The following is a 25076-nucleotide window of genomic DNA, read 5'->3' on the forward strand; positions in this document are numbered from 1 at the left end:
GAGCAAGATTAATGCCACCTATTACTGCTGCAGAATGAAATAATTTCATTGAATAAACATAGAAAACCTGTAATAGGAGATGGACAGGTATTACGTATGCTCATAAACATATGCACATGAAGCAAAGGTCTCAAGAGGGAGACAAGTTCATGAGGGAAAGGTACTTTAATTTGATACCCAACTTTCAATTTATTTGAAACTCTATGAGATGTGGAGTTTGCTTCCAATAAGAAATTACAATACAAAAGACAAGTTTGTTCCCTGACATTAAAAAAGGGCAACTTTTTCTATCCCAAATTTTTGCTTCTCAGCTGAAGTATAAAAAGAGATTACTGGGGAAATAACAGTTTAACAGATGCTAATGTTATCTTAATGCCTCTGCATAGAATTAAATTCCATCTAACTGGTGGGGATTATGTAATTCATTACTGATTGCTGACTGAATGTGGCAAGAGTAATGAAATCAGCAGGTGATAGGAATTAAAAGATGGATAGGGTAAAAAGCAGCAGCAACAGCAGTAACAGCTGCCACTTACTTTAGTGTGACTTTCTACACCTTGCTGAAGGTAAAACAGATTCCTCTGAGGTAATTCTGTCTCTGGTGGGACACAAAGTGGCAGTCAGAGTTACTTAATTGGGATTATTGTTCTGATATGAGGCAGATTCACTGGGTTCCTGCCTATGTGGGCCACCCTGGTTCTGCTTTGGATCTCTGCTCCTACCAATGTATCTCCCATTAACCTTTTCTGGGAAGATAATTTTGCATAATACCAGCACGCATGTGGAAGGAGGAAGAACTGGCCTGTGGTTACTCCTGGGTGGTCCCAGAGTCTTTGGTTCTCTTACCATTAGTGCAGGGGTCTGTAACCTTAAACATTCAAAGAGCCAACAGCTCTTTCATCCCTCTGTTGCTCTGGAGTCGCGTGTTGCTAACACCCACACTAGTGCAATGGTCCCCAACTTTTCTGGCTCTGTGGATTGGTAGTGGTGACGACAGCAGTGGTGGGGGAGAGAGGGATGGTTCCACGCAAGCAGCAAACGGACTCACGTACAAAGTTCCATTTGTACAAGTGGCAGGAACCATTGTGCAAATGGAGCTGAGTCCGCATGCCCACTGCTTGTACAAATGGAGTTTCATATGCTCATCTGCCACTTGCATGGCCTGGTTCCCAATGGGCCACGGCCTGGTACCAGGTTGCAGCCCAGGGATTGAGAACCCCTGCACTAGCATTTATGCCATCTATGTGAAATCCGTGGGTGAAATCATCAGTTAGTGTTATGGTCCACCAGCAGCCTGCGGAGCTGGCAACAGAGTCGGACAGCGATGAGGCTGAGGTGAGGCCAGGGCCATCAGGGAGTGAGGTGCGGACTCCAGAACCTCCAGAGACTGATAGTAGTGAGGCAAAGGAACAGAAGGAACCTGTTCCTAATGCACGCATGAGAAGAGCTGCCAGAAGGCAAGAGCAGCTCAAGCAGAGAGGACAACTCGGGAGTAGGGCCAAGAGATGATTGGCCCTCCCCATAAGGCTTAAAACAGGCCAGCAATGGCGTTTGGGCTTTGTCAGAAAACAATGTTGGTAGCTTCATCGTCTTCTTGCATTTATTTTTGTGACTTCTGAACATTTGCCAAGAAAGGCCTTTGGCAATTTGCCAAAGTTTGCTATAGGTTTGCTATAGGACTGAGAAATTTGTGTTGGGGGGGGGAGATTTACTTTAATTTAGTTGGATTACGCTGGGAATGAAATAATTCTCAGCTGTTCAAATAAAAGTTTGTATGTTTTTTCACTGACGGAGTTTCCTACTACCTACTTGGGCCTGGGTCACAACAGTTAGTTTGAGTGAGGTATCATTAGTATGCATTAGATATATGCCTCCCCACTGGCCGAACCAGAGATGTAGTGTAAGTCTTGACCGAAGGAGATCTTGTTGGTCCAAAACCCTTGTTCTCTGCCAGGTCCAGTTCTGACTCTAGATGGGGTTGCACTGCCCCCCAAAGGAACAGAGCAGGGATTCTTCTGGACTCACAACTTGAGAAGCCTTTGCCTACCTTCAGCTGGTGTGCCATTTGTGGTAGGTGAAGGATAGGTGAGTTAGGAGGTGGAACACCTATCTACAGAGGCCAAACTCCTTTGAAACAAACAGCATCACCCCAGTCATTCAGACAGCACCCTCCCATTTAAGAAGGCTGTCAAGATGGAAGCATTTCATAAAGATTTTGACTTGTTACCATTATTTAGAGATTCCTGACTGGTTTCTGGATCTTATTAATGTTAATCAATTGTTTGAGGTACAGCAATATATAGAAATGTTAATAAACAAAATGGGGGAGGAGGAATAGCTGTATGCCAACAGCAATGTACTACCGCTGGCTCACTACTATTGAGTATCCTTTGTTCTTACTAGGCAAATATATATAGTTTCTCTGAAAGACCTACATATCAAATCTATCAAGCATAATAGATGGGATATGCAAAAGGTGGGAGGGGGACTTACCCAGAAAGGCTGCCCAATGTATTGGCTGTCTCTCCTTCTTGTCACATGTGCTCAGATTGGCCCCTCTATTTAAGAGCAAGTTTACCATCTAGAAAGAAGACAGACATTAAATTAAATAATCTAAATAATCTAAAATAAAAACACAAGGTGTTCCCTGCCACTTGCCCCTATGGATGCTACAGCTCACTTTATGTATGTAAATGCAGGATCTGTGCTTCACAAGGAAATGGAACAATGAAATCCAGATACGGATAATCTGAAAGTCCATTCTTATTATAAAACAAAACCTTGCCTTGCCTGCAAATCAAATACTACCTCTTTGTGTGTTAAACTTTGCTATGGAAGACAAAATAGCCTACGGCTGTTGAATTATGTTATTATTTATATTAATTAATGAATCATGCATCAGTATGTTATTTCTATGTTAGTTATACTCTGATGTACGTTCTGAAAAAACAAGTTCACATGTATCCAATTGTTTGTTTCACACACTGTGTTCCAGTGATGAAATCCTCCGCAGGTTGCCACCAGTTCACTGCCCGCGCATGCGTACTGCATACCAAATGCACGCTGAGCACCCATGTGCACTGTGCGCCAAATGCATGCTGTGCGCACATGTGCAGTGCGTGCCAAATGCGTGCTTCGCATGGAAAAAGGAGCCGTTTGAAGATAAGTAGAACAGGGGTGGAGGGGGGACAGCTGTGCCGCACAATTTAGATTTGCTAGAAAGCAGGAATTCCTGCTTTCTAATGAATAGAAATCGCGCAGCATAGCTGATCGTCGGAAATACTGGTTTTGACAAAAACAAACCAGTAGCTTTTTTTTTTTTACTACCGGTTCACCCGCACTGGTAGCTTTTATTACTACTGGTTCAGCCAGAAACATTTCACCCGATGTGTTCTTTACACAAAAAGAAACTCAACCCCTTCAAGCCCTAATGATTCTCCAATAGTCTCATATCTACTAGCTTAAAAGTTGAGGACAGAGAAAATACTTTACTGCTAGAAGAGCAAAGAATTCTGTCCAACTGTTACAGTATCCTAAAAGCCAAAGCTTCATTCACATCATACGCAACATTGTCTATGTTTCTAACATGGAAAAGCAGCAGAAAGGCAGCAGGAAGAACTATTTGCACACTGTCCAGGGATGCTCTGTGAGGGAGATGGGCAGTTTTAAAATAAAATAAAATAAAATAAAATAAAATAAAATAAAATAAAATAAAATAAAATAATAAAATAAAATAAAATAATAAAATAAAATAAAATAAAATAAAATAAAATAAAATAAAATATTATAATAGTTGAAATCCAGGGGGGGGAAAAGATACATATTTTCTCCTCATTTTCTTTCTTTACTTCAAATCTACTGCCATGAAGGACTGTTCCAAAGGGCTTTGCCTTAACCATAGCACCAATATGAGTTGCGGTGGTGCAGTGGTTAGAGTGCAGTATTGCAGGCTACTTCTGCTGATCACCGGCTGCCAGCAGTTTGGCAGATTGAATCTCACCAGGCTCAAGGTTGACTCAGCCTTTTTTCCTTCTGACTTCGGTAAAATGTGGACCCAGATTGTTGGGGGCAATGTGCTGACTCTGTAAACCGCTTAGAGAGGGCTGGAAAGCACTCTGAAGTGCTATGTAAGTGCTATTGCTAATATAGGGGAATATTTTAGCTCAGTGTTGAAATTAGGGGTCCTGGATGTTCTCTGAGCTTGGCTATATTGTTGCAGACATTTCTTTACCCAAACCAGGTAACATCATCAGCGCTACTCCTAGCACTGATGCTGTTACCTATTTTGGGTAATGAAACATCTGCAAGAAAACAACTAAGCTCAGAGAGTGCCAAGGACCCCTCATTAACCATAGTAGCTGGAGACTCTATTATGTGAGTTTGAGTGTAACTATTTGTTTGTTTGGCTAACAAAAGACTCTGAGTGGCTTTTCTATGGGGAAAATATTCTTTGCAGCAAAACAAATGTCCCTCATTGCTCCCTTATACCTCATCTCTACCCCATGGAGAAGTCATGCATAAATGTCTCTGGAAGGACGAAGACATCCCTTACCTCAAGGTGCCCACTGTGTACAGCATGGTGCAGTGCTGTGCGGCCAGTGCGGTCTGCCACATTAACATTACTAAGCAGCGGGATGATGGTCTCAGCACACTTGGTAGCTCTGTTGGCAGCAGCAACATGCAGTGGTGTTTGCCAATACTTGTCACGAGCATTGATGTCTGCTGAGTGCTTTAGGAGGAGGTTAAGTGCTTTCTGCCAAGGGAAGAACATAAGACAGCTTTTAAGTCTGGACAAAGTACTATTACAAAAAAAGTAAGTACTAACAAGTGAGAAGATAGCACTGTGTTATGAACAGGAGGAGTTTAATATAAACTAAGTCTGTAAAACCTGAGAGAATAGGGAATATAATACGGAAGGTACCGAGAAGAGATAAGATGCTACAATTTAGAGCGATCTAGCAATTCCAAGAAAGGACAGTGAGCAACTTTATAGGGCAATACAGTAGCCTTAAAAACAGGCTCAATTATCTTAAAAGTATCTCTCCCTAAATTCTCAGATATCCTGAAATTTTGGGCAGTTTCACAAAGAATAATTAATGCTTCAATCTCCTATTTGGAGGCATGGATTATTAGCATAGTGAAACCCCAATTAACAAAACCTGCAGATCAGTGGTGAAATCTGAACCAATTTACTACCAGTTCGCTGGCTGCACATGCGCATTGTGTGCCACATGCGCGCATGTGCAGTGTGCATCACACACCAAATGTGAGGTGTGCGCACATGCAGTGCATGCCAAAAGGAGGCATGGGGTAAGCAGAAACAGCTGTGGCGCACAAACCTTTTTTTTTTTTTACTTTTAGGAGCAGAAATGAATAGGTTGTAAAAAAACGCTTTTAAAAGTAAACAAAAAACCCAGTTCTGACAATTGTGTGGCTCAGCTGTGCTCGTCAGAGCCACTTTTTTTACCTTTTAAAAGCATTTTTTAAAAGAAGCGGCAAGCAGGCGACCAGGCAATTGGGTGGGCATGGGTGGGTGGGGGAGGGATTTTTGCTACAGGTTCTCCGAACCACCCGCCGCCATCGCTTCACCCCTGCTTCAGATTACGTTGCAGACAGCTAGGTTCATACTAAGTTAGTTAAATCTCATTGGCTTCTATTTGGTTGATTTATTCATTCTTTTCATCTACATAGATTCCTGTTTCATGAACATGACTCCAGGCAGAGTACAATAAAAACAGACTGTCAAAGATACAAACGGTAAAAATAATTTCATAGTAAGAAACATTATTTTAAAAGACTAGGAGGGAGCATCTTCAATATTAAACACTGGGTAGCCATCTCGCCAGTTCTCCGTTTACCTGAGATCCCCAAGCCTGCTGACATAACCTTGTCTTGAGAGACCTTCGGAAGGTTGGCAGAGATGGGAGTCAATCTCACCTTAAGAGGAATGATCTTCCACAGGGTGCATCCAGAGTCCCCCCCCCCAAAATATAACTTCTTAATAGGTATCTTGGGATCTGCAAGATACCCCTTTTGCAGGACGGAAGGGATAGGCACATGTAATTGGGAAGAGCGCAGTCCCAATTAACAGTAAAAACTTGCACTTTCAATTGGATCCAGAAGCAAACTGGCAAACAATGCAGTTTGTGGAGTAGAAGCATCATGTGAGCCAATCTAGGGCACACATAACTGCCTGCACCACCACATTTTTTACCAACTGAAGCTTCCAAATACTCTTCAAGACAGCCCCATAAAAAGCGTATTGCAACAGTCCACCTGGGAGGTAATCAGGGCAAGAGTGATTGCGAGAAGAGCCTCCAGTTCAGGAACGGGCGCAAAGGCGCACAATACTTGAACAGGAATCATGAGTCCAGGAGGACCCACAGATTGCACACTGGGTCTGCTAGGGAAAGTGCAACCCCATCCAGTCTCAAACATGGGAAAAGTCCCAGAAATAGAAGACTCCCAAACCCAAAGCGTTCAGCTACAGCCTGTTGTTTCCCATCCAGACCCCTGCAGGCTCTTGGACTGAGGTAGGATATCAACAGTATGGCCTAATTCTCCAAGAGAGAAAACATATAATTGGGGATCATCAATGTACTGACAGCAATTTACCCCATGATAATAGATGATCTCATTCAATGGTTTCACGCACGTATTAAATAGGAGAGAGAGAACACCAAACCCAGCAGCAGTTCTTACAGTAGGCCAAGCACAAAATCTCTCAACCCCAATCAATGCTGACTGCTATTGACCTCAGTGAAAGGAGCAGAACTTGCACAGTTCAGTGCCACCCACCCCCAATTCATAGATTCAAACCAGAAGGATACCACGGTTGATGATACTGAAAGCCATTGAGAAGTCAAGCACAGCAAGGACAGATACACAACACTTGTCCCACTCTTGCCAGAGATCCCCTAAAAATGTCACCAATGGCATTTTCATCCTGTACCAGGCCTGAATCCTGACTGAAAGGGCTCCATATATTACTCTCCATCCACAGGTCTCTGTAGCTGCAATGCAACTACCTTAATCACCTTCCCTTCTTAGAAAACTGTCCGGTATGATGAGATCCAGCGAGGGTTTCTTGAGGAGGGGCAGACTAGCCCCTCCTTAAGAACCAGAAGAATAATCTCCTCACTCAAGGAAGAATTGTCTACCTGTAGAATTCACTCACACAACATCCCAAAGGCAGCTTTAGATAAGACAGGATGGGTATGGATCATAGGAACAGGTGGCTAAGCTCACAGTCGTAAGGATCCTATACACTTCCTCAGACTCAACTGGTTGAAACCATTCCCAGATAGCAAGGTAAGACTATACCGGGCATCCCCTCAGGATTTACAACAAGGCCCATGTCCAATTGAGAATGAATTTGAGATACTTTGATAGATGCTCAGCAATTTTTTTCTGGATGGCTTTGTAGGGGGGTTCTCCAAAATCCCTTTATCCAAAATTGTGTGTCACCTGAAACAAGGCCACCAGAAAGTTGTCTGCAGACACAATGAGGGGCGGAGGAGTTCTGTCGCTTTGCTACCCTTACTGCTCTAATTAGGCATTTGTTATTTTGGTTTTGGACCTTGTTTTTATATATGTGCATGTATGGATATGTATGTGTGTGAGCGTGCACCGTGTTTTCCCGAAAATAAGACTGTCTCTTGTATTTTTTTGAACCCTGAAATAAGCGCTTGGTCTTATTGCCATTTACTCGAAAGCCCAACTGGGCTTATTATCATACATATATATATATATATACCGTTTTTCCCAAAATAAGACATCCCCTGATAATAACACACACACACACACACACACTATATATATATATATTAGGGTGTTTGAAAGGTATGATTTTTTAATCACAGTGTTGCTAATATTTTAAAGGAAGGTTTTTTGTTGTTGTTGTTTTAACTGTATAAGCCACATAGAATTTGTGATTGGGCAGTATATAAATTGATACAACAAACCAGTAGATCTTCTTTTACATTTCATATAGTGCAGACACAAGGCTTCCTCAGTAAAGAAGAATGTTCAGGAACGAGCCACTGCAAGGCAATCACCATTATACTCCTGCCTCACACCTTTGTCCCATGGGAAAATGTACTGCTAGTAACAGCCTGCAAGCCTTTTTGCAGTTCTTTCAACTCTACTGTCCAAAAAGGTGTTGCTACCCAATGTGTCCAAGGAGATAAAGACTGTTCTACAAGATTCTCAAAATATTTAGTACAACGAAGAAGAAAAAGACCAAGAGGGGAAACGAACTTGGCCCTAAACACGGCAGTTTATTATGTTCAGTGTCTGGAATTTACTTTGTGGCTTTACTAGCAGCCTGGCTATAGCACCCTGTGAAAGACCTGACATTTACCTCATTACGAGAAGCCGCAGCACGGTGTAACGGGGTTAGCCAAAGAGTGTCCTTTGCATTGACGTTAGCACCTATCCAAAGAAAAGAAAAAGGATGAAGCAAGTTCTCTCAAGCATGATTCATTAAGAGAAGAAAACAAACACTATATTAAACTGGTTGAATAGCAAGGCATTCCTTAGACTTTCATCTTAACAATAAGACCATTTTTAATTTTTAATCCCAGTGCTTATTTAACAAACAGCTATTTCCCAAGGAAACTGCCAACTGATTAATAAGAACATTAGTACTGCATTTAAGAGGCATCCCTTGTCTTCAAAAAATGTGGTTGAAAATTAAAACAATTGTCCCATTACCTGCCAAACATTCTATATGCTAAATCAGGGCCATTTATTTCAAAAATCGGGGGGGAGGGGTTGTGAATCACATCTGAAAAAGATGTAATCTCCAGAATTAACTTCCATAGATTTCCACACAATTCCTCTTACAGAATAATAGAGTTGGAAGGGACCCTGGAGGTCTTCTAGTCCAATCCCCTGCTCAAGCAGGAAACCCTATTCCATTCCAGACAAGTGGCTGTGCAGTCTCTTCTTAAAAGTCTCCAGTGATGAAGCACTCACAACTTCAGAACTTCAGTGTTCCACTGGTTAATTGTTCTCACTGACAGAAATTTCTTTTGGTTCCAGGTTGCTTCTCTCCTTGATTAGTTTCCATCCATTGTTTCTTGTCTTGCCTTCTGATGCCTTGGAAAATAAGTTGACCCCCCCCCTCTTTTTTGTGGCAGCCCCTCAAATATTAGAACACTGCTATCATGTCACTTCTAGCTCTTCTTTTCGCTAGACTGGACAAACCCAATTCCTGCAACTGTTCAATTGTTTTAGCCTCTAGCCCCCTAATTATGTTTGTTGCTCTTTTCTGTACTCTTTCTAGAGTCTTGACATTCAGTAAGCATCAGTAACTAGAAAAGTTACTGATGCCTAATCAGCCTAATAAAGGGACTGAAAGGATCAAAGCTCATTCCAATCTTCATGCAGATTTTTTTAAAAAGAGAAAAAATGATGTGGGAAATGTTGCTGGCAGTCTTCAAAGACTATCGCTTGCTTTAGGTTATCATGAACCAGTGTTTTTTATGGCTGTTAATTTGGAAAGATTTAGCACATGGATCAAAAACCATCTGTGTTGGCTCTGCTGTCCAGAAGGCTAATTCAGCCCTGCAACCTACACAGGAAGAGTTACAGTATACAGGGCTGTCAGTTTTAAAATAGCTTCACTGAACAGAATGAGAACATTTCCATAAATCTCCGCTGCTTGAGAATCATGACTAGCAATAAGAATATTACTAACGGCAATCTGCTAGCTACAGCACTTTTAAGGTAGAAAGCATGATGATGCTTATGAGCTCTCTCATTTGTTCTTTGTGACCATCCAAGTCATAGATAGTTATACTTCCTGTTTTTAAAAGATTGCCAGAGGCTTTGCAGAAGTCTGCATCTGGATCTCCCCTACTCAAAGCCAACAATAGGACTCTATAGAAACTTGATTACCACTCCAATATTAAATCCCTGACAGTTTGGCCAATGATAAAATAAGCATGTCCAAAATAAAATTTAAAAAATGGGACCATTTCCCCATCCTTACCTGATAGTATTAGGAGTTCAACTATAGAGGTGTCCCCTAAGTATGCAGCTGCGTGCAAAGGGGTTCGTCTCTCTTGGTCCTGATTTGGGGAAACAAAATAATCAGTATATGTATATATAGATTCTGACTGGTTCTGGAAAACCGGTAGTGGAAATTTTGAGTAGTTCGGAGAACCGGTAGTAAAAATTCTGACTGGTCCCGCCCCCATCTATTCTCTGCCTCCCAAGTCCCAACTGATTAGGAGGAAATGGGTATTTTGCAGTATCCTTCCCCCAGAGTGGGTTGGGAATGGAGATTTTACGGTATCCTTCCCCTGCCACACCCACCAAGCCATGCCACTCACCAAGCCACACCCACACAGAACTGGTAGTAAAAAAATTTGAAACCCACTACTGATGTATATGTATATGTATATATGTGTGCGTGTGTGTATATTTGTGCATTCTATATTCTACATAATCTAAGGATATTTATTTATTGACTAAATACATATTCCACCCTTGCTCTCGAGAGTAACTCTGGGTGGTTAAAATCATCTTGTGCTTAGAACTGCAATGCAGGTAGTCCCTGCCCTACAATCATTCATTTAATGACAGCACTGAAAAAAGTTGCTATAACTGGTCCTCACAATTTACCATCACAGCATCCCCATGGTCACATGATCAAAATTTGGGCACTTGGCAACGGGCATGTATTTATGGCAGTGGTGGCACCCCAGGGTCACATGATCCTCATTGGTGACCTTCCCAGGTGGCTTCCAACAAGCAAGGTCTATGGGGAAAGCCAGATTCACTTAACGAACATGCAATTCACTTAACAAGCATGGTGATTCACTTAAAGACTATGGCAAAAAATGTTGTCAAATCATCTGCTACTCACTTAATAACTGCATCACTCAGCAATGGAAATTCCAGGCCCAATTACAGTCTTAAGGACTACCTGTATATTTCTATACTTTATATGAGTTTTTTAAAAAAACTTATTTTTATCCAACATGCCAGATACTAGGTAGCAAAAATATTAAACTTGTCTGCCTACAAGTAAGCATATCTTCCATATATACTTAAGCCGTACGCTCTCACAGAGAGGGACTCCTCAGGGTGCCGTCCGCCAAACAATGTCGGCTGGCGGCCCCCAGGGGACGGGCCTTCTCTGTGGGGGCTCCCACACTCTGGAACGAACTCCCCCCGGGCTTACGCCAGATATCTGACCTTCGGACATTCCGTCGCGAACTGAAAACATATCTCTTTATTCGCGCGGGGCTGGCTTGAATGGAATTTTAAACTCAAATTTTTAGCAATTTTAATGGGGTTTTTGGTTTTATGGTAAATTTCTTAAATTTTTCAGGCTCATTTAATAAGTTTTTAATTGATTTTAACTTTGTATATTGTATATTGTTCTTTGTTGGTTTTATTCTGCCTGTACACCGCCCTGAGTCCTTCGGGAGAAGGGCGGTATAAAAATCAAATAAATAAATAAATAAATAAATAAAGCCAGTCATGTTCGATTAGCTACATAATTTGCCTCAAGTCAGAAATAACTGAGGATCCTTTGAGTAGACAGAACATAAACTAAATTATACAACGTTAGTAACAGTAAATCTTATAGAGGTAGTCTTTGACTTACTATAATAATTGACTCCAAAATTTCTGTTGCTAAGCAAGGCAATTGTGAAGTGAATTTTGCCCCATTTTGTGACCTTTCTTGCCACAGTTAAGGGAATCACTGCAATTGTTTAATAACACGATTGTTACATGAATCTGGCTTCCCTATTGACTATGCTTGTCAGAAGGTTGCAAAGGGTGATCATATGACCCCATAACCATCATAAATACATGCCTGTTACCAAGCACCTAAATTTTGACCACATGATGTTGGGGATGTTGCAAAGGTCTTAAGTGTGAAAAACGGTCACGTCATTTTTTTATAGTAAATTTGAACAGTCACTAAATGTATGATTGTAAGTTGAGGCCTACCTGTATGAGTACCCAACTATTATAATAGTATACCCAACTATTCTTGTTTTTCTCCTGTGATGACATAAAGTACAAATTAATCCAACTGTCCTCACTATCTAGTCATCATGACCTCTTCTTTCAACTCGTATGTCAAGTTGGCTCTTTTGGGCCGCTTTTTGAGTTCAGTTATTCATTTTAACTTAGCCAAGTTCAATTATCTTCATTAGGGGGAAGGTGTTTTGTCATGAATATGTAATCTTACCTTTTATTTGGATGTTTTCTTCCTGATGAATTTCAAGGAAAAATCAACTACAAAGAATTGAGTAAACGTCTCAAAGTATTTTCAAATTGTTCCTACAAATTCTAGGGTTTCTTAACACTTAACAATGGCTCACCAGTGAATAAAACTCAGTAACTGTGAACATGTTTTTTATAAAAGCCAATTAGTCTATAACTACTGACATTTTTGCACAATCATGATTTAACCTTAATTGCGTGTTATTGAAAGAAAATAAGAGGAAGCCTAGCAAGGGCTCAATCCCTGAAGGTATTCAAGTACATACGTTTAAATCCTTAGCAATACAGTGACATTCTGCCAATGTGCCTGGATTATATACACAAATTTCCCAGAAAGCAGAATAGTTCATATTATAAAACATGTACTGGTAGCAAGATGGTTAATCTCAGTTTGCTCACTTCAGAATGGCAAATGCAATTAAATGTAAGGCAACTAACGGCGCAATCATAGCTTTAAAAAGCTCTAAACATTTTGACATATCTTTACTGCAATGTTGGAAAGAACATTGAGCAATAGATAAGAAAACAACAAAATCTCATACAACTCTCAAGTCCCAAATTCACCTGAATCAGAATGCTTTCAGTGGGAAACTTTTGCTCTGGAAAACCTTCTGCAGAAAACATTTCCACTCACATCTCTGCTTTCCTCTCTGACATATAAATCAACATCTAACTAGCCAGCCGAATCAGAATCAATCCCACTGCGTTAAATAAGAATGCAACTGTACTGACATGCAATATTGCAAGTGTGTACAGGTAGGCCTCGAATTAACAGGTGGCTAGTTATTAACTGTCTGAACTTGTGACAGACCCTCCAAAGGTAGTCCTTGACTTACAACCACTCACTGAACGACTGTTATGTAACAATGGCACTGTTCTCAGTTATGACCGGTACAGCATCCCGAGTCACATGATCAAACTCCAGGTGCTTGGCAGCTGGCATGTATTTACAATGGTTGCAGTGTCCCAGGATTGTCATTGGCGACCTTCCTAGGGAGCTTCTAACAAGTTAAGTCAATGAGGCAAACCAGACTTGCCTAAATACTGCATGATTCACTAAATAGCTGTACTGATTTGCTTAATAACCATGGCAAAGGGTCATAAAATGGGACATGACTCACTTAACAACAGCCTTGCTTAGCAACAGAAATGTTGCGCTCAATCGTGGTTGTAAATAGAGGACAATCTGCAATTGGCAGTTACTTCAGTAACTCTAGCTTTCATTACAGATAGTCCTCAATTTGCCACAGGTCATTTAAAGACCATTCAAATTTATGACAGCTGTAAAGGTTGCTTTACGGACCACAGAGCACTTCTGGCCATCTTAAAACATCACTGCATTCCCTTCCGTAATTACATGACCACATTACAGGTGCTTGGCAACCAGACTGCCAACCAGATTTACTGCTTGGCAACCAGACTGACTGGCTGCCAAGTGCTCCACAACCACTTGCAATCTGACCATTTGCAATCTTCTCTGCAGACTTCCCCAGAAATTGCGTTAGGAAGCAGGCAAGGAAAGGCTGCAAAGGAAGAGGCTGAAGGAGGACTGAAGTCCTTCAATGGGTTGCAGAAATCTCTGTCCCTTTAGCCCCAGGAAGGATTTCTGCTTTGTGCATGGAGGGGAGGGGAAATCCTTTGGCAGGCTGCAGAAACAGGATTGGAATTCTCCCTGCAGGCTTTTGAGCTGAAATTCTTTGATAGGTAGCTCTTTCACTCTGTCCACCCAGAAAATTGCTGGGGTTGCAGTTGTTGAATGAAGCAATCACATGGCATCTTGTTTAACTACTACTTCGCTCAGCAACCAATATTCTGATCCCAACTATGGTCGTAAATAGGGATTATCTGTGCCCCTAGAAGCAAATGCAACAAAGTTTTGAAAACTCAACGCCAATTAAAAGAATAATCTTATTCAAAGTGAATGAAATACAGATGGATTTTGTCATTCCAAATATCACTCTCCATCCCACTCCCTGGTTCCCAGGTCAAAGCAGTTTATAAGTAGCACAATTTGTGGCAAGATTTATGTACTAAATAGGCCTGTATTGTATACGTGCCTCTATTTAGTGAGCCAGAATGAAATGAAAAGCCAAATACAGCTTCATGGGATGTACAAGAATAAAATTAAAAAACCTATAACACAAGCTGTTCTCACTCAGAGACCACAAGACTAATCCAGAACACGCTTCATGCCAAACACAACTGCTAATTCCGGTACCACCCACTGCTCAGTACAACTAGACCAATACATCTGGTACTGTGCAGCCAATTCCCAACAAAGTCGCTATTTACCAATAATGAACAATCCTCTCTGCTATGCACTAATTCTGAATATACAAAGTACTTTGCTATCCTTATCTATTTATAACTACACCAACCTTAGAATTATTTAATGATTATAATCGTTTTACAAATCTGGAACCAATGCCAAGATATGAAAAATGGTTTGAAAAAGGCCCACTGAAAATCCAACCAAACCCAGACCCTCTTAAGATGTGGGAATGTCATCTCTAATGTCTAACCTGTGAAATTTAGGAGATAAAGACGACATAAAATAGCCAGCTGGAAGGAAAGGGCAATTCCGGGAAAATATACTGTGTGCGCATAGCCAAGAGAAGCAGAAACACCAGGAGAAAAGAGTTATTCCAAGACTTACCAACACATTGATATTCTCCTTCTGACTCAGTAATGACCGTACCTCCTCTATATCACGGTTAAAAATGGCTTGGACCAGAGGAGGCTACAAAAGACAGAAAACAGTAAGATTAAATTTAGAATGGTGAAGAAAAAAAATCAACCATTAATAGCGGAAACCCACAAATCTGAGCAAAGAATTTTTAAAAATCCACTGTCTCCTTAATCCTTAGGCAGAAGGGGTGATGTGATTGAATCCTCAGCTATTGACTTTTAATGTCATAGCTGCTCACACAAAATAATTGGAATTCTGGATACACTCCTTACCACTGATCGTTTAAAGACCATTTGAAGTTAGGATAGCCACAGAAAGGGTGCTCTACCTTCTGCAAAACACTTCCAGCTATCCTACAATGTCAGACTCCCCTCTAATCACATGACCATACTTCAGGCGCTTGGCCACCGGCTCACATTTTATGACCGATTGCAGCATCCTGTGTTCACATGACCTGTTTCCACAAAAGATACCCATTTGGGAGAATGCCTTCTCACTTACAACTGTGTGATTTGCAACTGCCATAGAAACAATTGTAGAATTGGGTCCAATCACATGGGTGCCTCGACTTATAGCCATCATGATTTACAACCAAAATTCCACTTCCAAATGCACCAGAAAGCAAATCTGCTAGTTTTTTTCTGATCATCTCGGCTTGTAATCCTCTAGTCACAAAATAACATAAACCACCATTTGATGAAGAGGGTACAGTAGATAAAATGACCATAGTAGCATATGCGCAAGTTCCTTTAAGACAGTGCTTCTCAATTATTTTCTGTCATGCCCCCCTAGGAAGAAGAAAACATTTTTCGCGCCCCCCGCGCGACTGTAAATAGTATCATTATTAAAAAAAATAATGCGCACATCCGTCGGGCAACAAAGTAAGTGTGGACGGACGTCCCACACTAAAGATGGCTCCGACAGGCTCGTGTCACAAGGGTTTTGGACAGCCAATCAGATGCTCCCGTTGTTCTCTGATTGGATACAGAGACATAAACACGGGGCTTAGCTTGTTATGACAGTGTTTGCCGAGGTCAAACGCGCCCCCCTTTATGGAGCCTCGCGCCCCCCCTGGGGGGCGCGTCCCACTATTTGAGAAGCACTGCTTTAAGATGATGGCAGAAAACTATTGTAGATCTTTTTTGCCTTTTTTCCACTATAGATGCAAGGCTTCACGATCATTTTTGGCCCATTATTTGTGGCAACTATGTATTCTGCTCTTTTCTAATAACCTGCCTGCAAAGAGTACAGAAGGAATGAATGTGTTGTAGCATGCAAAAACAACACAACATTGATTATACTGCAATAAAAGGCCTCAATCCCTTCTTCGAGCCAAAAGAGAAAAGAAAGAGAAAACGGAAGCTGTATGTCATGCTGATTTTTGAAGCAGACAGACATTTTGGCATAGACTTTCTTGTGCAACTTGCCAAGACCATGGGATATAAGGCAAGATTTTACATCTGTTGATCTGCATCATCAAGATCTATAATGGTATGCAGGAATGATGCTGGGAGACAGGAAGGAAAGCTACAGACTAGACAACCGCATGAAAAAGATGCCCCAGCCATAGAAGAGGGAATAGCATAGGAAATGTTTCAAAAGAAACCCTCCCTAGTTTTCCGGAAAGGGAAAGGAGAAATATTTTCAGTCCTGCAAGATCCTGTTAATGTAACCTTATAATAAAAATAGAATTAGTACTCCTGGTTGTGCTTCTTGTCCAGTAGTCCTCCACTTACAACCATTTGTTTAGTGAATGGTTAAACAGTGGCACTGAAAAAAATTGACTTACGACTGTTTTTCACTTACAACCGTTGCAGCATCCCCATGGTCACATGATCAAAATTCAGACACTTGGCAACTTATATTTATGATGGCTGCAGTGTCCCGGGGTCGTGTGATCACCTTTGCGACCTTCTAACATGCAAAGTCAATAGGAAAGCCAGATTCACTTGACAAACATGTTACTAACTTAACAACTGCAGTGATTCACTTAACAACTGTGGCAAGGAAGTTCATAAAATGGGGCAAAACTCACAACTACCTCATTTAGCAACAGAAATTTTGGCCTCAAATCAACCTTACTTGGCCTCTTATCCCACCAGTTTATGAATCAGAAAGCCAAAAGAATCAAATTGTCAGTAAAACCTTTTAAGTTAAAATGGAGACTTCCTTTCTTACTTCTTGCTATCAATTCCATGACACCTGAACCTGAAAATCAGCTTGTTTCTTAAGTATACTGCAACTTAAAGTATTATATTTTTCACGGATTGTAACTTTCCATGAAATATTTTAAATAATTACATAAAATTATATCACGGTTTCTAAATCACCATAGTGAAGTTTACACAACACTCTAAGTAAAAATTAAACAAATATTATGGCATAACATAACACGCCTCAAGCTCTTTTTAATACCTCTGATGCAAAACATAGTGAAGATTCATCAGTTTCAAATTCTATCCTCTTGCACTTGCTTACTTCACTGTTGTAGCCTCCTTCCAGGAATATGAATATTTATGTTGGCAGAGAACACAAGGTCTTCCATCCTATACAACAGCCCATACGCAACACCTATGCAGACTATAGGCTACCTAACTTGAACAAATGCAATAGAATAATTAGAGGTTTATACCCACAACTATATCTTCCATGCGATTGTTGGCTTTTCTCCATGATGGAAGACAAGGCAGCATGCAGCAGTCTGACTATATACTTCATTTTCTTCCTAGGTACAAACTGACCTAATGATGCCCACCTTTTTTTTTGGTAAGACTGCACTTGGTTATGCAATTGCAAACAAGTTATACACCAAGTGGAAGAGCTCTGGACAAGTCTCAGTGTAACTATGTGATGGAAGAAGTATTAAACAAATACAGAATAATAATTATCAGGAAGTCATATGTACTCATTGCATTGTAGTTAACATGATTACTCTTCATGTGTATCATCATTCTTCAGTCACTTTAAAAACTACAATTCAGCAACAACTTTTATAAATAGTCAAAGTCTCATTCAAAACATGGAGACATGTCACTCGGAGGCCTCATTCTGCATTCTTGATCCTGGGGAAATGTTGGGCACCAACAAAATGAATGGCTACATTCACACACAAAGAGCAAACGATTGCACATAATGCTATGCCACAATGGGTATATTTGCATATCAAAGAAACACATGACAGTGTGTTTACTACTAAAACTATAAATATAATAGTTCTATCATATTAATTTAATTAATTTACATGGTGGCTAACACCATTATGAAAAACATAAAAACCATCGCAGTAAGTTTAAAATAAATATAAGACAAAATACATCACAACCCCAAACCAAATGAAAACGAGAATAAAAATAAAAAGATGGCAAAATTCATTGACTGATGGACGATGCTCTTCAAACAAACAACAACAACAACCCAGTCTTTAACCTGTTCCTGAAAAGAATTAAGAAGAGGGCCAGCCTGAACTCTGTTGGGAGGCTGTTCCAAAGCAGCATCTCTACCTTCCACTCCCTCCTTGCTTCTTGGAAATACGGAACTATGGCAATTTTCTTCCTAGCTGATCTAACAAGTTGGGACAATTCAAAGCAGAGTAGGCCTACTTAGATGGCAAGCTAAAAGAAGCTTTAAAGGCCCAAAACTTCCTTTAAGTGGGAAAAAAGGGTATGATTTGTGACAGCATAGTCCATTTGCACCAAGATCTGGGAAACAGCAAATACTTTATTCACCATAACGACTTGAACACTTTTCTACCAAAATTCTTTTCTACCAATACTTCACTTTTCTTCCAACCATAAGAGGTACACTATATTATCCAAGCCCAAATCATCCAGGAGTGTGAGAAATATTATCTTAGACCTGTATTCAAGCTTAAACCCTGATTCAAAAGGGTCCACATAATCCACTTTTTCAAGGATGCCATATAACTGATCTACCAACCATTATTTTAATTACCTTCCCCCACAAATTGAAATGAAAGACCGAGCAGTAATTGTCTGAGAGTATCAGATCCAGGGATAGAAGGGGCACACTACAGCTTCTTTCAAAACCATTAACAGCTCCCCCTACCATTAAAACCCAATGACAATTTCCCAAATCCAGGTAGCTATATGTATCTCCATTACATATAGCCTTCAACTTACAACCATAATTGAGCCCAAATTTCAGTTGCTAAGCAAGACACCTGAGTTTGCCCCATTTTACAGCCTTTCTTGCTACAGTTGTTATGTGAAAAAAGCTCCCAGAAGCACGAAGCTGAAGCCTGAAGATGACGAATGAGACTTCGTCGAAACGTCGCCAAGAGACTTCCAATTTTACGCGGGAGAAAACCCGAATAACCAAAGACCTGCATACAAACACCTGCGAAAACCTCAGAAAATATATATATATACATATATACATACATATATATATATATATGGATTATTTCTATAACCTATTACTGGTAAGGGTTGTGTTACTTTGGTGGTTTAGAAATCCACAACAAAGAAATACTTTATTGTACACAAGTCCTACACCAAAGAGAAACGTAATCAAAGAACACAAACAAGACAACTCCCTTATCTTCCTGGCATCACTCTAACTGCAATCCTCCACCAAAAAAAGAAAAAAACACATACAACAGAGAACTGTGCTGAATACCCTCCTGGTCCTCCTACACGCTCAGCACAGGCTAGTACAAGGCAGATCTAATCCCATCTGTTCATCTCATCTTCCAGAGGAAAACCTTCAGCCTCTGCATCTCTTTTCAGAAAAGTCTTTCAATTCGGCTAACCTCAGGCTTACTTCCATCCAAATCCTTGGACACAATGACAAAAAGAGGGAGGATAAAGGGGGAAAGATGAGTCATCCATATGGAATGCAGTGGACTCAGTATTCATCTTTTTTAAAATATATATATCTTTTTTTAATAATAGAACTGATTATGCCCTACGATCTTGGGCCATGAAGTTCCTGGAGCAACTAATATGATGTATTGCCCACTGTCCTTAAGGTAAATACTGGCCACAAAAAAAATCTAAATTAAACACATATGTTTTATCAGATATGCTGAACCTTGAAAACTTCACATTAACTTTCCATCTATATGAATCAGGTTAATGGAATAAAATATTTTAAATTCTAGAATGATGTTTTAAACCAGACATCTAGAAAGGGCATGTGGGGGGGTGGAGAATCTAATGATATTATAATTTAGAAGCCTAGGATTTTTCCAGGACTGAGAATTAAAAATTAACTTGCAAAATTGGCATGTAGTTAAATTAGAAATATTAACACACTTTCTAATTATACTGTGGAGATTATTAGTCAATGTAATCTGTATTTTAAAAAGCCACTTTCTGACTTCCAGCTCAAAGAAATGGATGAGGCAATATTTCTGTTTGTGCATATGAATGCTATACTGTACACAAGCATTGGTCACAACCAATCATTTAGTGAACAGTTACAACAGTACTGAAAAAGTCATGACCATATTTCATACTTACGACTGTTGCAGCATTCCCATGGTCACATGATCAAAATTCCGGTGCTTGGCAACTGGCATGTATATGAGACAATTGCACTGTCTGGGAGTCACGTGATCACCATTTGTAATCTTCCCAGCCAGCTACCGACAAGCAAAGCCAATGGAGGAAGCCAGATTCACTTAACAACTGCAGTAATTTACTTAACAACTGTGGCAAAAAGATCATAAAATGAGGCACAGCTCACAACAACTGCCCTGTTACACAGTTGTTAGCAACAAAAATGTTAGTCTCAATTGTGATGGTAAGTCAAGGATGATCTATACCTAGCTGATGTAAGGGAAATACCTAATCTCTACATATAGGGTAGATAACCTGCTGCCTTCCAGATTTGGGGGGTAGGACACAAAATAGTATCAATAGTCATACAAGGTAGATATTAACTGAGACATTGCTTCCATCTGCTGGGGGCCATGGGATCCAAAGAATTAGAATCAGAAAGTTCAAAGGGACCATTTATACCACTGAATCCAACCTCTTTTAAGCAGGAATCCAGCAGATATTAAGCAATCTCAACAGATGATCATGCAGCCTCTATTTAAACACGTTCACCAAACAGAGCTAAACGTTGCCTGAACAGCTTTTTTACTGTTTTACTATATTCAAGTTGAATCTGTTAAAGCTTTATTACAATCACTTTGTATCCTGCAGAGCAAGACCCTTCTGGTGCAACAATCCAACTCATACTTATTTCCTTCAAATTCTTCTTGTCAGGTTTAAGTTTCGTGCTTCATTAACATGTTGTTTACTCTTCTCTGATCCTTCTTAGTGTAATTCCCAGAAGCACAGTATTGGGTCTGACAAGTGCAGAGCGCATTAAATTATGTTCTGTGTTTTGGAAATTATACTTCTACTGATGCAGCTGAAAATTATGTCTGTCTTTTTGTACCACACTGCTGACTCATATTGGTCACATATTATTTATTATATGTTCAACTACCACGCCAAAACAAGTATCTTCCACTATATTTTTTTGAACATCAAACTTCTTTTATCTAGATGAAGAGGTATACACGTGTTTCTGTTAAAATTCCATTTCAACGTTTTCCATTATAATGTAGGAAAACAAGTCAGAGCTGCCTCTGAAGAACCTTATACCCACAGGTAAGCAGGACAAGAAATCCCTTCATCACAATCCTAATAAAAACATAGTTATATGAAGCATATCTTAAAACTCAGTACACTGTAATAAAACCACTTTGTAGCAAAAATGTCCATCCAAGGAAAAGAAAAAGACCCTGGAACTGGGTTGGTATTAAAATGTTTCTATTATGCACAAAGTAGCAGAACACTGGAGAAGATGAACATGACTTGTAGCTTAGTGGATAAATGGCTGCCTTCACATAACATGTTCAGCTAAAATCAAATCATAGTCTTCTGCATAAAAAAAGAGAAGTAGTATATGATGTGATTATGCAATCATACTACTTGGAAGGTTCATTTAAACCCTGTTAAGATGAGCAACTGAACACTGCGCTACATACAATCAAGACTAAGATAAAAACTAGACAAGTTACAACTTTCAAAGGAACCCACAAAAGAAAGCCAGCGTTCCATTTAGGTACCATGAAAGGAAATGGTTAACAACCCAAAGTGCTATAGATATATGGATATTGCAAAAGAACTGATGTGAATAAACTCCTAGGAAAAATGCAAATGAAAAGAAATGCAGATTATGAGAGAAACAAAGGACAGGAAACTGTACCAGAAATGTACCAAGCAAATCACAAACATGGCAGCGGCCTAATGAGAAAAAAAGGACTTAAGTTCTATTTTCCAAAGTGTTCCAAAACAGAAAGGGCGACCAAAACATACTTCTCTAACTGGCCGAATGTATCACAATACAGCTTCACACAAAGTGTGACTAAATACTTACCCAGAAACAAATTATTTGACCTCATCCACTGATTTAAACATGTTATTTCGGGACAAGTAAAAAAAACTGGAATCTTGTACTGGTATCTTGCCCCATGTGAACAAAGTACTAAGAGTACCCAAAAAAAGAAACGTAGCAGTCCGAGGATGAAGCGGAAAGGGATGCAGCGATGGAGAATAAGGATAAAAAGGCAAATTTGCTGGATATGCCGGATACACGCAGATGCACGCGCACGCATGCACAAACACACAAGAAGGGTTATTGCTGAGGGGGAAAACTGGAGGAGCGAGTCCTCTATTATGCCACCACCAGTCCTCTCTATATGCCACCTCGAGCTCCTGAATGAAGACATAAAATACGGTAAACGATCTGAGAAGGATTCTGTATCTTTAAGAACTAATACAGAATACTTTAAGCCCCACTAGGCCCAAATCCTCTTTTCTCCTCCAATGTGATGCTAGGAGAAATCTACACGGCTTGCAAAAAACAAACAAAATTCCCTTTTGGGGGCCGCTGCTGCTAAGACGAGGACCTGCCTGGGTTGCGGGGAGAAGTCCTTGCGCTCCAGAAACCGGAGAGAGGGAGGTGGGGGGAATCAGGGAGGAAAAGAGGGACGGGGAGAGGAGGAGAGTCCGCAGGCAGAATTAAGGGCCCCAAAACAGAGGCAGGCGGTGGGAAAGGGCTGCCTCGGGGGACGAGAAAAGCAGGCGCAGCCGAGGCGCGCCGGCCAAAAGGGCGGCAAGAACTCTTTCTTCTTAGGCGGGAAACAGCCGGGCTCTCAACCCGGGCACCGCCGCCGGCCTTCTTCGGAGGGTGGTAAGCATCTGGCCGGGATCAGGCCAGCTCCGCCGACTCTCGCTTGGCTCCATCTCCAGGCCCCAGCTGCACGCCGGAGGGAGAAGCCAGCTTGGTTCCCGCTGAAACCAAGTGGGCGGCTGTGCAACTAGGCCGTGCATCCCCCGGCTGGCGTAGCGGACGCGGCTGGCCAGCGAGCGAGGCAGAAAGAGGGAAGGAAGGAGGGAGGGAGGGACGAGGCCAGAGCTGGGCGCCGGGAAAAGGGTCAGACGGAGGCGCCTTCGCCCCACGCCCGCCATACCTGGTCCGTGATGCTGAGAATCCCCATCTCCGGGCGGGGCCGCCCCCCCTCTCAGCAGCGCCGCCGCCTTCTCCTCCGCGCTCCCGGCATCGATCGCGCTTCGGCTGCCGCGGCGCCCTCCGGCTGCTTGTGGGGCGGCGGGCGGGGAGGTACTCAGCCCGCCCACCGGAGGGAGGAAAGCAGGCCGGCCGTGCCGACGTAGCGACCCCTGCCGGGGAAGCCCGCCCAGCCGCTCCTCCCAGCCCCCGGGGACCAGGCCGGGGAGCCCCTGAAACCGGCTCTCCTCTTTGCAGCTGCGCTCCCGTCTCCTCTCCACCGTCTCCCCGGGTCGTTTTTTTTCGCACGCCGGGCCTGCGTGCTTAGGCAGCGGCTCCTGGGGCGGGAAACCCAAGAGACGGGCTTGAGCCAACCCTGGTTCCGGGAAGCATGGCCACGCACGTGTGTGTGTCGTGCAAACACATCCGCGGGTCCGAACCCAGGCAAATAAAAAAAAACGCCGCGTCTGAGGCTGGCGCTGCTGGGTTGATTTTGCCCTCCAAAAGTTAAGCCGGCTGGGTTGTGGATAATATTTGGATCATGGGAGACCAGGGTAGAGTGGGAAGTTTCTTAAAAGTTTAAAAACAATTTGAAGCAAAGCCAGGAGCAAAAACTCCCATAACCAGAATATTGCCAGAAAATTACAACTTTCGTTTTCTGTGAAATTCCTGGAGTTTTACCTTATGAGAAGTTTTATACTGTTTCCATTGTGGGAAGCCCCCCCCCAATGAAATATTTTGGGGAATAGTAAAAGAGGTAGGATATTATATTTCCCCAAAAGAGAAATGGAGAAACATGTTATTAGAGGCAGAAAGCAGCCCCCAGTCTTTCTTAAGCGCCTACAGCAGATGCCGATTAAGACATCCTGGGCCAATTTACAAACAAAACACCTTCACCTCCACTGATGGGATTAAAATTTACAACCTTTCCCGAACCCAGATTCTAACCCAGATTCCAGTCTTTTAGGACATAATGACCTTTTAGGATATAATAGGATTAAGCCACCGCCATTAGAATAAGGAAGACACCAGGCTCATTACATTGCACAATCCCTGCAGCGTTTTGGAAAAATCCTTGATAAAAATCCTTGCACTCATCAAGCTAATTTGTCAGCTGCCCCAGAACTGCATGCTGTGGTTCTGCTCAACAAAAAACGGAATCCTTTCCACTCAGCCTCCGTTTTATTTCCAACACCTTTCTCCCAGCTTGGAACTGAACCAGATGGATCTTTTCTTTCTTCCTACACTAGGGCTATCAAACAGGTGGCCTGTGGGCCAGATCCATCACATGCAAGCCATGTCCACCCTGGCTCCACAAAGGCAAAAAAGTCATGCTATGTCACGATACATCACGTGACGCAATCGAGTTTGACATCCGTGTCCTATGCCTTCTTTCTTTAAAACATTAACAGAATCCACAATGGTCTGCAAATCAGTGTCTCCACTAGATAATTGATAGTCAAGATGAAAGGAAATTAATCAAGTAAATAGCAAATTTATTTATTTATTTATTTATTTGATTTTTATACTGCCCTTCTCCCGAAGGACTTAGGGCGGTGTACAGGCAAGATAAAACAATACAATATACAGATTAAAATACCATTTT

General features: G+C 41.4%; 1 protein-coding gene across 2 annotated transcripts in view; it reads right to left on the minus strand.

The window, feature by feature from the left end:
* The window catches only part of ANKRD52 (ankyrin repeat domain 52), a 77225-nt gene extending 53411 nt beyond the window's left edge, over positions 1-23814 (minus strand). Inside the window, exons 1-6 of one of the 2 annotated variants that reach the window (XM_058172820.1) lie at positions 23436-23814; positions 14909-14992; positions 9998-10076; positions 8363-8433; positions 4553-4753; positions 2494-2581 (exon numbers count right to left, since the gene is read on the minus strand). In XM_058172820.1, the coding sequence (XP_058028803.1) occupies positions 2494-2581; positions 4553-4753; positions 8363-8433; positions 9998-10076; positions 14909-14992; positions 23436-23462 (550 nt within the window). In that variant the 5' untranslated portion in view covers positions 23463-23814. The remainder of the gene's footprint in view (positions 1-2493; positions 2582-4552; positions 4754-8362; positions 8434-9997; positions 10077-14908; positions 14993-23435) is intronic. The other variant, XM_058172821.1, reaches the window with a different exon arrangement.
* Positions 23815-25076: the final 1262 nt, after the last annotated feature.

This window comes from Ahaetulla prasina, chromosome 2 (genome assembly GCF_028640845.1).
Source record: "Ahaetulla prasina isolate Xishuangbanna chromosome 2, ASM2864084v1, whole genome shotgun sequence".
NCBI lineage: Eukaryota > Metazoa > Chordata > Lepidosauria > Squamata > Colubridae > Ahaetulla > Ahaetulla prasina.